General features: G+C 59.9%; 2 protein-coding genes across 2 annotated transcripts in view; both read left to right on the top strand.

Annotated features, from left to right (window-relative positions):
* Positions 1 to 7,449, top strand: part of Fibcd1 (fibrinogen C domain containing 1) — a 24,603-nt gene extending 17,154 nt beyond the window's left edge. Inside the window, exons 5-7 of the mRNA XM_004640446.2 lie at positions 2,732 to 2,828; positions 6,735 to 6,914; positions 7,172 to 7,449. Of these exons, the coding sequence (XP_004640503.1) occupies positions 2,732 to 2,828; positions 6,735 to 6,914; positions 7,172 to 7,431 (537 nt within the window). The 3' untranslated portion in view covers positions 7,432 to 7,449. The remainder of the gene's footprint in view (positions 1 to 2,731; positions 2,829 to 6,734; positions 6,915 to 7,171) is intronic.
* A 6,421-nt stretch (positions 7,450 to 13,870) lies between these two features.
* Qrfp (pyroglutamylated RFamide peptide) lies at positions 13,871 to 14,278 on the top strand. Its single transcript, XM_004640563.1, has one exon. It carries the CDS (start codon positions 13,871 to 13,873, stop codon positions 14,276 to 14,278), a length of 408 nt encoding a protein of 135 aa, XP_004640620.1.
* The last annotated feature ends 1,467 nt before the right edge of the window (positions 14,279 to 15,745 follow it).

The raw sequence follows: 15,745 nt of genomic DNA on the forward strand, positions 1-15,745 counted from the left end.
GCTCAGCCCACCAGGGGGCGGGGCTGGCTGGCATGTGGTGCTGGGGGATTGATCCGCGGTCCCTGTGCTTTGCTAAGCTTGTTCCAAGTAGGTGCTTTAGACCACGGAGCCATCTCACCAGCCCCTAAAGTATATTTCCTTTTTTTTTTTTTGTGGTGGAACCAGGGATTGAACTCAGGCCCTTGCGCTTACCAAGGAAGTGCTTATTCCACTGAGCCATCTCCCTGACCCCTTGGTCCTTTGTTTTAAAGGCATCAGCCATATTAGATGACCACCATAGTGATTTTAACAATTCATACTAGGGGCTGAACCTATCATGCAGGACTGTCACCATGTCAGCATCCTTTCCTGGGTGATGGTGAAAAGCAGGGGACCAGAAGGCCCCGGAATGTGGCTGCTATCATTAAGCAGAACCTGGGTGGACCCTGGGGACATGGGAGTGGGGTGGGGATGGGGCGATTCCAGTGAGGAGAACCTAGCTGGAAGGGCAGCCACAGAAGTGGCTGGTGGCTGAGGGAGAGATGGATCTTGGCTCTGGAGCCCTGGGCTCTGGGCTGAAAGCCGAGGCTCCAGAGATTTGGCCCTGGATGAACTCTGGAAAACTGCGCATCCCCTCTAAGCCTTCCTGGAGGTGCCCTTCTGGGTGCCCCTGGTCGCAACCCTGCTGGGGTGGCAGTGCTGACCCCTCCTGTCCCACTTCACACTCACAGTGGGGCTCCCTGCCTGGCATGGGTTGATTTCTGGGGTTCATGCCTTGCCTGCCCCCTTCACCTTAGCAGCAGCAGTCACAGCGGCAGGACAGACACCAGACGGCTGCTGGAAATGAGCCTGGCGCACTCCCACCAAGGTCCCCGGAAGCCAGGCTTTTCCCTGGGTCGGGGAGAAAGCCTTCAAGGATGAATGGCCACATTGCTTCCTGCCTGGCCCAGAGCACCGCCACAGGAAGGATCTTGACCTTGTGCCTCCTGGTGCAGTTTCCCCAGCCAACACCTGGTACTGAGAAGCTCTGTGGAACCTTTGCAAGAATGAAAGAGACTCCAAACTGGCTGGACAGGACAGCACGCGCTTGCATCCCTGCACTCTGGGAGGCTGGGGCAGGAGGACCACAGATGGAGCCCGGCCTGGGCAGTGAAGCTGGCATTTCCTGGGCACCTACACACCCCTAGCTGGGCTCACTGGGTTGTCAGAGCCCACAGGAAGGTCTTATCCTGATTCCATTTTACAGATGAGGATGCTGAGGCTCTGAGAGGTGGAGTGACTCCTCATTAGGAGCCCAGAACCCCGATGCACCGGCAGCTGACGACCCCAGGGCAGGGCCGCAGCCTCCAATGTCAAGCTGCGCCGGGGGCTCCAGCCCTGGCAGCCCTCGGCCTCTCCACGCAGCCTGACACCCTCTCGCGGGAGCCCGCACTGCCAGGATTAGGCCTTCGCAAGCGGAGCTGCGTGCTCAGGGTCCCAATCTGCGGCTGTCAATAGACTCCCTGCACCGCCTCTTAGATCTCCGCGAGACTGATCGAATTTCCTTCGCCCAGGCCGTCCCTCCTGAGGACTTTGAAATTTCAGGCTGGGCCAGCAGAGCAGGGAAAGCAAGGTGTCATCTGCCCAGCCCAGCTCCGTGACGTCAGAGCTGCCCAGAGGTCCATGACCGATGTGTCCCCAAAGACGCGGCACATCTGGCCAGCGCACACCACCAACACCCGCGGTTCTGAGCCACTGAAACCGAGCTGCTTAGTAATGACAGTGGCAGCTCGTGGGCCGCCGAGGCCGGAGCTCTCCCCAGATGGACGCGGCTAGGCGGAGGGGGAGGGGGAGCCGGAGCGGCTGCTTAAACAGAGGGGTGGACAGAGGGGAGCGGAGGCGGGGCCTCGAGGCTGTCAGCGGGGCCAGCCAGCGAGGGCCTTATTTCAAAGCAATTTAACCGATGGGATTCCAGGCTCCCAAACCAGGAGTGTTATTAAGACAAGGAGCAGCTGGCTGGCTCACTCGTACCCAAGTGACACCCCAGCCCGTAGTGGACGTCCCATCCTCCCCTGCGAAGCGGCTTAGACTTAGGGCTCCCCAGTGACACCCTGGAACTATCTGAGCTGGGGCTCTGGAGGTCAAGCCTCAGCAGGGCTGGCCGTTTAGAAACTTGAGAATGGGGTCAGGCCTGGCGGTGCAGAGTAACCCCAGCACTCTGGGAGGTGGAGGCAGGGGGCTCCCCTGTTTGTGCCGGGCCTGAGCGGCACAGCAGTTTAGCAGGACCATTCTCAAAAAAATAAAAAGGGTTGGGAATGCAGTTGGGTGCAAAGACCCAGCCACACACACACACACACACACACACACACACACACACAGAGCAAAAGACAACCCTCAGTAACAGGTTTTGTTCTATTTCATTTTGACCTGGAAAATTATACCAAGGCTCTTTCTACTTTCTTCATCACTGGGAAAACCAAGGCCCAGGGCAAAGAAGGGCCTGGCCACCTACAGCGGGCAGCAGAGGTGCCCTGGGGGTCCTAAGAGGTGGAGCATTGCAAGAAGCTGTGGCTGGTCACCTGGTCCCGCCCTGGCCACTGCGCCCTTCAAGAACCAGGGCTGGGAGCCACGGAAGGGGATGAGGCCAAGCCTGCTGTCCCAGAGCTGGGGGTCAGGAGGGGGTGAGGGAGTCCTCGGAGTGGTGCAGGCCCACGAGGACCTGGGGTCCTGGGGTGCGCGGTGGACACCAGCTCCCCCTCTTCCGTCCCCACAGGTGTTCCAGCGCCGTGAAGATGGCTCTGTAAACTTCTTCCGAGGCTGGGACGCATACCGAGAGGGCTTCGGCAAACTCACGGGGGAGCACTGGCTAGGTGAGAGTCCTACTCCATACCCCGGGCCTCCCTGAGCAGATGGCGCCCAGGTTCCCTGGCCTCACACACCAGCGGGCACGTGCGAAGGTGACTGGTCATACCAAACGCAAGGCCATGAGGATGGGACCAGCGTGCGGGCCTGGAGGATGTGGGTGTGTGCTGCCTCATGGGGCGTCTGGGGCCTGTCGCTGCCGTGGACCTCAGGCCACAGCAGGCGCAGGCAGTGCCTCATGGTCTGCCCGGTCTGCTCTCAGGGTCAGCATGGCTGCCGGGCCCGTAGAGAGCAGCAGGTGCTCACGTCCTCCCCCAGCAGGGACGCAGCCCGGGCTGCACCGCGAGGGCCTGCGAAGGTCCTGCCAATGCTGTCATTGCTTGGTGTTCCCCTGTAGATTCACTCAGTGTCTTGGCATTGAATGTCTTATCCCATTTCATTCTACTCAGTAACAGCCGCAGAACTCCCAAGCTCAGGGTCCCGTGTGGACATGTTCAGGAGGCAGCTGTGGCCTGAGGTTTGGTTTTGCTCCGTTGGGTGGACAGTGCAGTGACCCTCCAGGGGGAGGGTTCAGCTCATTCTCAGAGTCTCAGAGCCTGGCAGCCATCGCCTCTAATTCCAGAACAATTTTCACCTGGAAAAAGCCATGTTCTTGGACTGGCTAGATAGCTCAGTGGACTAAGCTCCTGCTTTGGGAAGCGTAGGAACCAGGGTTCGATCCCCAGTCCCACATTCCTTGCCTGGCCCCGTCCCTGGGCATGCTGAACTGGCAAATGAGACCGGGTGTGGTGGCACATGCCTGTAATCCCAGCACTGGGGAGGCTGAAAACAGGAGGATCACTATGAGTCCAAGCTGCGTAGTAAGGCTCTGCACCAATTCATAAAATGAAAAGAAAAAGAAAAAAGAGCCACATTCCCCGCATCTGTCCCTGCGCTCAACCTGGCCACCTCTGTGGCTGGCCTCTGGTCAGAATCACTGCCTCCTCTGCCGGCCCCAGCACGCACCTCCATCAGTGCTTACCAGCCAGGGCCCTGGGGGTCCCAATGGGCACAGAAGCCTGGAGGGTGCAGGCCTGTCCTGGGCATAATCCCTGTCCACAACTGTGTCCCAGCAGTTGCTCCATTTACACATGTCTTTTGCAGTGAATCTGTCACTCGCTGTCCCTGCACACCCTGGGGTGTTTCTCCCTTGTGGGTGTCTGGAAAGTTGGGACCCTGTGGCATAGTCACCTCCTGCAGGGCTGAGAGCCAGGCATGGTGCCCGGTGAGGTCCCAGGTCTGCCAGGACTCCAGTGGGGCCATGAGCCCCAGGGGCAGGGTGCAGGGGCATAGCGCTCACTCCCCGGGGGGCACAGGGGCTTCTGGGGCTCCATGCTGTCATTAACATCCCGCTGCCCCTGCCTGACTTCTGGGAGGGCGGGGCTCCCCTTTCCTGGCCTGCAGGAGGGAGAGGTGTTTCTGTGTACCCACCCCTCCCCGTGCACCTGCTGAGCACCAGGCCCTGCACCCTGCAGACATCTGTCCCTGAAGCCTCAGGCCCACCTCAGAGGGTGGCAGCTGTCACAAGCATGTGTTGGGCTGGGTGGGATCCCTGCAGGGTTTTTGGGTTGGGAACAGGAGCCCCTGGAGGGGCCGGATGGGGAGACCCCAGCTGGGAGCCCCTTCCCTGGGTGGCGCTGAGGGAGGAGAAAGCGGCTAGGTGGGGACCAGGGCTGTGTGTGGCCACCCACCTGCTCATCGCAGCCCAGTGCCCCTGCTGCTGGACGCCACATCTTAATTGAAATCTATCTGCAGCGGCCGAAGGTGCTAAGAAGCTCTCATGCAGGCAGTGCTTAGCTCCGCAGACGCTGGGCCCTGACGAGAATGCCAACTCCAGGCCGGGGCCCCCTCACTTCCTGTGCCTGCTGCCTTCTCACAAGGCTTTTGTCTTTTCCTATTGAATTATGGGAGCTCTTTATATATTAAGGTTATGGATCCTTGGGTCAATGCCTGGGATACATGACTCCTAGTCATTTGTCTTCCAGTATTGCTACTTCCCACAAGTTTTAAATTTTTATGTAGTCCTTTCTACTAGCTGTTTCCTTCCTCAGCTCTGAGTTTTAAACACAAGTGCCTCTGGGTGTTTTCTTGGCCTTTAACCTCGTACTGTTTCGGGTCGAGCTCTTGGATCTACCTGCAAGTTCACTGACTGTGTGAGGAAGGGGTGCGGCAGGGGTCCTTGACACCTCCTTGTCCCCCGCCCCCTGTAACTTGTACTTGGAGGGACAACGAGCTGCGCCGAGCAGTCCCCAGGGCTGGCACAGTCCTGGCCCCCCTCCAGAGAGCCAGGGTGGAAGGAGTGAGAGGAAGGGTCACCCACTGTGGGATAGGCAGGGACCCCACATCCCGGGAGGGAGCACCCGAGCCCAGCATGGCTAAGGGAGCAGCAGGGCACTCCTGGGTGGTCTTCAGGTACCAGCAACTCTGCAGTGTCCAAGAGGGACTCGTCTCCCTCTTGGCTTCTCCCCAGATCATGAGATTTGTCCAGCAAGGTCCAGCTAGGAGCCTGGGTTCAGATCAGCTAAATAGCTCCTCTGCTGAATAGCTGGGCCACCAGGCCAGTTCCATGCCCTCCCTGGGCCTCTTGTCATCCTCACGGTGACAGGAATGATGACAGCACCTGCGAACACCTGGATGTGTGAGTGGCTGCAGGTGCTGTGGCTAGGGCCGTGCAGGTGCTGGGACCATCGGCAGCGGCTCACCGTGAGCCTCGGCCCAGTGCTGCCCTGGGAGGTCGCTCAGCTGGTGTGCAGGGTCTCAGAGATGGGGAGCAACTTCCAGGGGGCTCAGAGGTGGGGACCCGGAAGATTGCACTCCCCTGGTCCTCAAAGGTGGAGGGCTGGGGACTGAGGCAGGGGTGCTGGCTGAGGTCCCTATGGCCGTTGTCCTTGCGCTTCCTACCGCTGCTTCTGCTTCTGTGGGCCGTGGCCCAGAAAGAAGAGCCACTGTCCCTGAATGGGGGGGGCTGTCCTGCCTTCCTATACCGGTGCATGCTCTGGCCCCTGGGGGCTGGCACAAGGCAGGCAGGGGAAGAGGTTGATGAAATGTCACTGCTGTTGCTAACCTGAGGCGTTTAATTAAATGCCTTCTTAATCGGGAACTAATCACCGAGGCAGGGGAGCAGAGCCAGCACGTGTGACAAGGAGAGGCTCCGAAGGGAGGGGCAGAGGCAGGGAGGCATGCGGGGCGTGGGCGAGGGGCAGAGCCAGTCCTGGGGACAGCAGGAGCTGTGGGCACCTCATTCCACTTCTGTACACTGGGAGTGGCCGGGTCAGGAAAAACAAGAGGACAAGTGGCTGAGACCTGGGGTTATGAGCCCTTGCAGGGCCATTTGGGTTGTCAGAGAGGGCCAAGACCATGAAGGTGACTGGGCTAGGACTGTTTAGGACCAGCAGGGGCAAGGCTCAGAGCCCAGGGTGAGAAGCAAGTACCAGATCCAGCCCCACACTCCCCACTATTTCCCCAGCTCCCACAATCTTTCCACCAGCCGCCAGCTCAAATCCTGGCATTTGGAAAGTAAGGCTCCGACTTAAACAGAAAACCAAACAGGGAAAATGTCTCCAGCTTCCTGCCAAATGCGGATCTAGGGGCCAGGGAGATGGCTCAGTGGAATAAGCGCTTCCCTGGCAAGCACAAGGGCCTGAGTTCAATCCCCAGTTCTGAAAAAAAAAAGAAAAGAAAAGAAAAAGAAAAAAAGAGAAGAAAAAAAGAAACACCTATCTGCAGAAAATAAAAAGTGGCCTGAGGCGGACAGCACACTCTCGACTGTCACAGTGGGTCGCCACCACATGCTCTCAGCTGTCATTTCCCTCTGTTCTTTCTGGGTATTGCCTCCTCTGCCCCCACTTCTCCTGACATCCTCTCCCTCGCTCCAGGGCTCAAGAGGATCCATGCGCTGACCACGCAGGCCACCTACGAGCTGCACGTGGATCTGGAAGACTTCGACAATGGCACGGCCTTCGCGCGCTACGGGAGTTTCGGGGTGGGCTTGTTCTCGGTGGACCCCGAGGAGGACGGGTACCCGCTCACTGTGGCCGAGTACTCGGGCACCGCAGGTATGGCACATGGCATGGGGGTCCTGCCAAGTTGAGTTCTGTGGCCCAGGGTCAGGACGGTCCTCACCTCCTGTCCCACTTGTCCTCGCCCTACCATGCAACGCCAGCGCAGCCAGGATCCTGTGCTCACCTCGCAGATGAGGGAACAGAGCCCAGAAGTGGAAGCCAGGCAGGGAGGAGAGGTAGAGGGGTGCACGCTCAGGCTCGCTTGGCCTGCGTATGCGCACCCTCTCCTCACCTCCCTGCACCCCACGCAGGTGACTCCCTCCTGAAGCACAGCGGCATGAGGTTCACCACCAAGGACCGCGACAGCGACCACTCGGATAACAACTGTGCCGCCTTCTACCGCGGTGCCTGGTGGTACCGCAACTGCCATACGTCCAACCTGAATGGGCAGTACCTGCGCGGCGCGCATGCCTCCTACGCCGACGGCGTCGAATGGTCCTCTTGGACCGGCTGGCAGTACTCGCTCAAGTTCTCCGAGATGAAGATCCGGCCCATCCGAGAGGACCGCTAGACTGGCGCCGTCCAGCCCGCGCCCCGGCCGCGCGCGACTGGCGCCCCCGCCCCCATACCCACACCCCGTGCCCGCTGCCGGGAGGACACCGTCCGCCTGTGCATGGCTCAGCCGCTCTCCGGCAGCGCCCGGGCCCGTGCTGTCCCCTTGGCTGCGTGCCCAGGAAGCAATGAGCTCCAACCTGGGTCCGGCCTAGCTCCACCCCCTCTTGCCCACCCTGCTTCTCTAGCCTCTGGGGTCTGTGTGGAGCCAGCACCAGGGTCTGGGCAGCGGCGACAGGCTCTGGGGCTGACGCCCGCTTCCCTATCCACCCCCACCCCCACCAACTTCCCTGACCTCAGGCTCCAAAGGCCGCCTGGGAGCTGGGAGCGCAACCCCCCACCCCCACCCCGCACGTCCCCCTACCAGGCCAGGTCATCTGCAGAGTGCTGCCCCCTGCCGGCAGCGGTGGGCACTGCCCCTTTGGGCTCAGCCTGCCTGAACCTGAGGGAAATGGGGAGACTGAAGCCCTGGGCCAACACTGCCCAGACATTTTCCCACGAAATCCTCCCAACGCCTCCAACACTCTTGCTTCCCTGGACCACAGGCCACTCGGCTGCCTGCTCCGAGCTGGGCGCCCGTGTGTTTGCCGCAGGATGAGCAGGGCTACTTTTGGTAATTCCCACCTATGGGGACCTGAAGGGTTCTTTGAGGAGGCCTGGCTGCCTGCCTGGGGCCTGGACAGGTCCTTGGGCAGGAGCACGCGCTGGAGGCCAGGGGGTGGGAAGTGGGTGTCCTTTTCCTGAAAGGCCCAGCTGCCCAGCTGCCCCTGCACTTTCCGAGTGTGGCTCCAGACTGGCTGCGGCCTGTGCGGCGCCCAGCTCAGGGCAGAGGGGTTCACAGCAGCTGACTCCAGGCTAGCGTGACCAGGGGGGTGCCAAGGAGAAACCCAGGGACGGGAAGAGGTGAGATAAAGGAGATGCCATCCACTGCGGGCTGGAGCCAGCGCCTGCGCAGCTCTGCGTGCCAGCCAGTTTAGCCCCGCCAAGCCCCTCTGATGTGCCATCAAGCGAACTCCTGCGGCTTGATGTTACGAGTTGCAGATGCCTGTGGCTGGCAGGAGGCTGGGGCCCCTGTGCCAGGCAGATATGCTGGAGCGTTGCCCAGCGGGGCACAGGGTGAAGGACAGACAGACAGACAGGTGAGGGTGGCTTGAGGAGCCCGAGGTCCAGGTTAGTAGCATGCCCACGGCCAGGGCAGGCACTGCAAGGGGACGCAGCCCAGCCAGGCACTGGCCAGATGGACACAAAGCCTGAGGTGAGCGCAGAGCCCACCCAGCCACCCCACCCTTGGCTTCCTCCTGGGCCCGCTTCAAAGCTCCGCACACTGCCTGGGCCTTGGGGAGCCCTGGAACTGAAGTCAGTGCACCTGGCCGCCACCTGAGATGGGAGTGGCCACAGGAAGTAGGGGACGCTGGGCAGACACACCAAGACCTGAGAGATTCATGCCCAGCCAGGGGCTGGTGTCCTTAGAGGTCACTAGATTCCAGTCCCAAGTGGATGTGAGGTGGTGGCATCCCTGTGTCCCATGATGTCACCTACTGAGCTTCCTTTCTTTTCCCCTGGTGAGGAAAGCAAGTTGAGGAGAAGAGAGGTCTCCTTTATCCTTAACCCCGGGTCTTGGCGGGATGATCCCACCCCACGTGGGCAGCCAGGGACCTCATTCCTGGACCCTAAATGTTAGTTAAACCTCTGGGACTTCAGCCAAGGCCACCCCCTGTGTCCTCCTGAGCCCTCAACACTCTGAGGCAAGAAGGAACCTGGATTTCTTCCCTGGTGGCCTTGGTGCTGTCAGCAAGGATCAGGGACAGCACTGAGAGCCATCTCCCCCCGCATCACCTGAACCCCGGCTGCATGTAAGTAGGGTTTCCTATACATGTCCTCAGGGCAGCAGTGACTTTGCTGGCACCATACGCATCCTCCTGGCATCCACCCTCATCCACGGGGTTTTGGGGGGCTGGAGCTCCATTTTCTTGAAAGCACATCTTGTGTCAGGCAGAGATTTGGAGGATTAGTGATCTGGCCAAGCAATGTGAATGAACTGCCGGCCCGCATGTGCGAAGCCAGGGCTCGCAGGCTCCCAGGCAGAGGGAGGAAGAGGGGCCGTGAGGACACGCGAGGGCCTGCTGCCAGCCACGGGTCCTGCGCTGTGGCTGGAGGAGCAGGTGTGGAACCCCCTCCCAGTGTGTTGGCAGGGACTTGTGGAACCCTGCTCCCACAGGAGACAGGACGGTGGGCTCCGAGCCAAGCAGCTGGGGCACCCCAGGCCTGCTACCCCATCTGTCTGTAGAGGAGGATGGAGGTCTGGCCCCTGGGACCAGAGCATGAGGGCAGAGGGGTCACAGCAGCCTCAGTGTGCCTGGTGACGGCTGGGGCTTGGGGTCCTGGGGCTGGGGAGGGCTGAGGCCGGAGGGGGCACAGGGTGGGACGGTTATCTGCTGGGGCTGTGTGCACTTGGTGTCCTGTGTGTTCCTGTCTCCAATAAAGTTTCGTGGTGACCCAGCTCCAGCCTCATCTCCAGCCCAGCTCATTGTCCTACTTCACAGGTGACACTTTTTCCAGGGTCTGGGGCTTGCTTCTATAGACCTTGAAGGTCAGAGGAGCAGGAGCCAGGCAGCAGGGGCGAAGTGGCTGCCCTGGTCCAGCTCCTGGTCTCAGGCCAACCCCCTCTCAGGGCTGGGATTTGGGGGAACCTGGGCCTGCCCCACCTGTGTCCCCAGGGTGCTAAACCATCCCTCTGGGTCTCTCCTGGGGCTGGGGCGCAGGCAGCTCTATCAGGAACTAATGGTGCCTAATGGCTATTCATGAAACCAATGGGAGGCTTACCGTAAAACAAAGCCTGGGGTTCATTTACCAGAATGCGTGCTTCCGAGCATCTGAGCTGGAGGGGCCGGGGAGGAGCCCACAGAGGCCACTGGAGAGGTGTCCTCGCCCCCCAGGTCTGGGTTCCCAGAACTCCCTCTTGGCTCTCTCCCTGCAGTGTTCCCCCACATGGCCCCTGTGCTGCTGGCTGGGACAGCTCCCCCTGGGACACGGCTGGAGGAATCAGGGATGGGGATGCCCCTGGAAGCAACTGGCTGGTGACCTTGCCTGGCATGCTCCCCATGCTGGGGTTCATGTAGCCAAACGGGGCAGGTGTGGCTTGGCCCAGTAGCCCAGCCCACTGTCACCCAGTCTGTCCCACACTGAGGCTCAGCTTCCACACCTGAGAACCAAGGACAGGAATCTGGGAGTCCTCGTGGACACCCTAGGGTGGCTTCCTCAGAACGGATCTGTGCTAACTCCTGCCCACACAGCTTCCTGTGCCGCTCAGCCCTGCCCTCACACTGTGAGCCTGCATTTACCTCTACATGGCAACTATGACTGCCACCCTGGCTGTCACCACCCCCCACCCCGGCGGCTCCAGAGCAGGTAGAGCCCGGATGCTGGAGGGGTAAGATGCCCGGATGCCTGAAGAACAGTGGAAAGCAGTCTCTTTTGGACGTGGGCTGAGCTCAGAGTCCAGACATTCGTCACTCAGTCCAGCACCTGACGTGGCTCTGGGCTCCTCTGAGCAGAGGCAGAGTGGGGCAGGTGCAGGCCCATGGCCAGGCTAAAGAATAGGTTACGTGGGGCTGTGTGCTATACCCCCCAAAGTTTGCCCTAACCCTAAACCTGCAGCCAACCATGGGGCTTCCTGTGACTGCTTCTTGGAGCCTGGCTGGTTCCAGGAGGGGAGAGCAGGGGTGGGCTGTCACCCGTTGGGCTCTGTTCACCCGGCATCATGCTTGCATTGCCAACCACGGCTCCTGAAGCCCGGCTCCACCTCTGTCCCTAACCCACACACCTGCAGTGCTCCCCTCTGCAAGTGTGGGCCTGGGAGGAGCGGGCGTTCAGGACCTTGTCACCCATATCATGCCCTTGCCAGTTTCATGCCAGCTAGCATGCTTGCTGGGGGCCCAGCGCTGCAGCCGCAGAGTGGATATGGTCATTCTCAGGGGTATCTTGGAGGGCACAGCGCCCACAGCCCAGTGGGCATCAGGCTGCGCTTGGTGGCTGAAAAGGCAGATCATGCTGTCTAAGGGACAGCCCACTAAGGTGCTGGGAGCAGCTCCCAGGCCCTCTCTTAGAAGCCAGGCCTCCCCTGCCTGACTCAGCCTCTCCAGGGACTCTGGAGCAGATGGGGTGCAGCCTCCCGTCTTCCTGTGAAGGGGACCGGCAGTCACTGGCTTAGCAGACACCTCTGACTTCCCAGCTCCCGGGAGCAGTCCTGCCAGGGCAGCTGGGCCATCAGTGGCCAGGTGTAGATGTCCACCCACCCCACATCCTCTCTGGGGAACAAGGCCAACCAGACAAAGGCGAGTCTGTTGGGCCATTAATGGACCTCCGTGTCTCCGCCTAGGGACCTGAGGACTTGTGCTCACATTTTGTGGCTAATGACACCGCCATCCTCCAAAGGGCAGTGTCTGCCCTCTCTTCAGACCACATCCTGTTTGTGTTGGGTCCTATTGTGCAGCCAGTACTGCCCCCTCCGTCACCACCAATGTCCCCAAAGGGATCCCAGGGTTAGGAATGTGCAGCAATCAATCAGTGGCGGGTCCAGGACACCCAGAGCCTATATAAAAGGAGGAGCAGCCAGGAGCCACACCTCCCAGACACACGAGGAGCGAGGAGCGGAGGAGCTCCAGCTGGTGCAGAACCCGGCCCAGGCATCCACCTGTCCTCTGGAGTCCATTGGCCACACAGTGAGTCCTCCCCATCTCCAGCAGGTGCTCAGGTTGGGCCCTGCATGCAGAGGGTCCCCGGAGCCACACACAGGCAAGGCCAGAGATGAGAGGCCCTGGACCTTGTCTGCCCAGCGTGCCAGCGGCACGGAGCGACCACAGCTACCTGCCAGGGCCCGGCTCCCTTTCTACCCTGTGCTGTCCCGACTGCTTCCTGCACACTGGGGTCCCGTGCTTAATGGGCAATGTCCCAAGCTCACACCAGATTCCTGAAAGAGTCCACAGTCCCCTACAGGAAGACGAGCCACTTTCTGTCCCGTGTCAAGACACAACCTTCCAAGGGACCCGGAGGCCACCACAGTGTATTCATCCCAGCTGCATCCCTGCACGCATTTCCTAAGACAGGCTTGTCTCCTAAGGAAGCCGCCGCTCACCCCGCACAGAGGGGACCCTGGTGCTGCTGCAGCCCGGGAAGAGGTGCACTCAGGAGAGGTGGATTCAGGAGAGAGCAGATGGCTTTATTATTTTTTGAAGCTTCTGCCTGAGTTCTCTTCCTTGAAATGTTTTCAAGTGAGCCTTTCTGAAAAGAGCTCTGGGCAGTTTCTGAGTAGAGCCCTTTTTCTCCATCCCAGCTTTGGGGGGACTCCTTAAGGCCGAGCCAGTGTGCCTCCCCCAAGGTCACTACTTAACAGGCTGCCTGTGCAAAGGATGGGAACTGTTTTGGCCACAGCAGGGCATTCTGGGGAGCTTTATGTTTAGATTCCCCCAGGCTGTCACACAAGGCGCAGAGCAACAAATCTGAGGAGGTGAGTCTAGCTCAGACGGATCTGGCCTTGACCGAGTTCCGCCCCTCATTAAGCCAGGGGATCTCGAGGAAACAGGTAGCTGTGGTCGCTCTGTGCCGCTGGCACCCTGGGCAGACAAGGTCCGGGCCTCTCTTGCCTGCCTGATCCTGATGAGCTGGAGGGTGGTGCCAGCTCAGGGACGCGTCTGCGGGCCTGGCCAGCCAAGAAGCCAGGCAGTGGTTAGAGTCCCGAGTCCAGGTCTCTTTCTAGCTGGGGGCCTGGGAGAAGCTCCCGCCCTTCCTGGTAATGTCTTGCCTGGAAGGTGGGAATGGCGGTAACTGTGGACGGGATTTTCTTCGAAGGGGACACAGAGCCTGCGCGGGAAGCCTGTTGTTCAGAGCCTGACACACACGCTGTGCCAGGGGCATTGGCCACCTCCCATTTGCTTCTCCCCAGATGTCTGGGTTGTTGTGAGTTAGGCCAGGGCCACCAAATGATCAGCCCATCTCCCTGCTAACCAGCTTAGCTGAGCTGCTCATTACCAAGTGGGAAAGAGACCGACACTTCTTCTCTTCCTCAGGAGAGGCTCTGAGGTGATACCGCCTGAGAGTCAATAATTACAGTAAGAGGAAAAGGGAACCTCAATTCACACTGCCCTCCCGTGGTCACTGGGCCACTCCGGCAGCTTTGGTTTTGCAGGGCTAAGTGACCAAGATGGTTGGATCAGGAGGGTAGCAGGGCAAGAGCCATCCTCGTTGGCAGTCAACTCCTAAGCCTGCTGGAGAAATCAGGCTGCCCCCTAAGCTACTTAAAAGCGGGGTCCAGTGCTTGTCCTTCCATGGCGGCCCAGGCCCTGGAAGTCCTGTTGGCCGCACACATGTCCTGTAACTCCCTCTCTCTTTCCTCTGGCCAGATGAGGGGCCCTTCCTCCCTGCCCTACCTCCTCCTCCTCCTTCCGATTGGCGCCTGCTTGCCCCTGCTTGACCTGAGAGAGCCACCGGACTCCGTGGGAGGCACTGGAGCGGGGAGCAGCGGGGCCCACCTGGTCAAGGGGCATGGCACCCACTCTGCGTGGGGCTCCACCTGGAGGGTGGGGGCTCCGCAGCCCCAGGCCCTGCTCCTTGTGGCCAGGAATGTGCAGGCCTTGGGCAGCAGGCACACAAGCCTCCGCCTTGGGAGGCAGGAGGGCAGCAAGGCCACCGGCTTCCTGCCAGCAGATGGCAATGAGAAGGCTACAGGCCCCCTGGGGAACCTGGCGGAGGAGCTCAACGGCTACAGTAGGAAGAAAGGCGGCTTCAGCTTCCGTTTTGGCCGTGGGTGACAGCCAGTGCACCCCGGAGGGTCTGCCTGCATGGACTCTTGACCCCCAACCCCCAGCCTCCAAGGAGCTGAGGAGCCGCAGAGGTGACCGGCATTATCACAAAGCACTAGCTGTAGGATGTCAGGTGTGTACTGTCTCTTGATTTCCAACTTTGCTGAAGCAAAAAAAAAACAAAAACAAAGAAAAAAACAACTGGCTGGTGTTGAAAAAGAAGTAAGAGCAAGCTGTGTGGGGGTGCAGACAACGAAGCCAGCCTGGCCTTGTCACCTGTGTGTCACCCAAGGGCCAGCACACATGGCCACCCAACGGTGGGAGCATGCACAGGGCCTGGCAGAGCGGGCTGTGCAGGATGCAGGTGCGGGCAGGGGGACTGGGCCAGCAGCACAGCGGGCCATCCAAGCTGAGACGGGCCACGGGACTTCTGCAGCTAACAGCCAAAGCGCAACGGCAGAGGAGGGCGTTCAGTGCACAGCACGCTTCTGAGAGTCGAAAGCAAAAAGAAGCCAAGGCAGTAAACAACCCGCCTCGTTCTCCATCCCATTAACACCAGACCCCTCTGGCAAGAAGACTGCTGGGGCGCTGAGCTGCCCCCAGGGCCGCCTGCTGCCCGTCCTAACGCGGGCAGCCGCTGGGTAGTGAGAGTGGTGCTTGCCGAGCCCAGGGCTCCCGGGAGACGAGCTAAGGAGGAGTAGGATTTTGCTCCAGCAAGGTTGCATTTCAAATGTTCCCAGTATGAATGTGTTGTGTGTATCTTTTGGAATAAAAGTTGTAGCAACTGCAAAATCATAATAGGATGTTGGCATCTTCCCTCCAGGTCCTCTGGGCCCTGGAAACTTCCTTTTCCTGAGCTCCGAGTGTCTCTGCTTTGGGGAGACGGAAATCGTGTTGTCTGTGCCTGCACACCTTAATTGGCAGCTGGTCAAAGGTACGGGAGACACGGCGCAGGCTGTTTTTCTTCCTACACTTGACTGCTCCTTCCATGCTTGTCTCAGAATAAGGAGCATTAGGGAAACCACGTCTCCACCTCGGGGAAAGCTGGTACCCCCCGGAGTGGCTCTAGACCCGGGGCCGGGCACAGCTGCCCCTTCAACCGCTGCCTCAGCCCTGGCACCCCATCCGGTGTCAGACGTGCCAGTCAGATAGCCGCTCGCTCCCGGGCCAGTTGCAACCGCTGAGATGAGAATTTACATTGATGTTTCTATGGCAACATCTCCCCTCCTCCTTTTGAGCGCTGACTCACCCCTGTTCACAATTGAATAATTTTCCATTGAGCTGTCACAATTAACTGGCGGATTTTTATTAGCCTTTGAGAACCACACTGGGCTGGGCCCAGCTCAGCACCTCGCCGCATTTCACTTCCCATTTTATTAGTGACTCACGCTCCCCAGTAGCAGCTCTCAATCCTCAGCAACCAGAAAGCCACTTCATTAAAGGTGACAGATCTGAGCCACCCAGGAGCCATGGCTG

The sequence above is a fragment of the Octodon degus genome, unplaced genomic scaffold, assembly GCF_000260255.1.
Source record: "Octodon degus isolate 3935 unplaced genomic scaffold, OctDeg1.0 scaffold00123, whole genome shotgun sequence".
NCBI lineage: Eukaryota > Metazoa > Chordata > Mammalia > Rodentia > Octodontidae > Octodon > Octodon degus.

Coding starts and splice junctions, on each gene's coding strand:
- Qrfp (XM_004640563.1), top strand. CDS start 13,871: ATGAGGGGCCCTTCCTCCCTGCCCTACCTCCTCCTCCTCCTTCCGATT.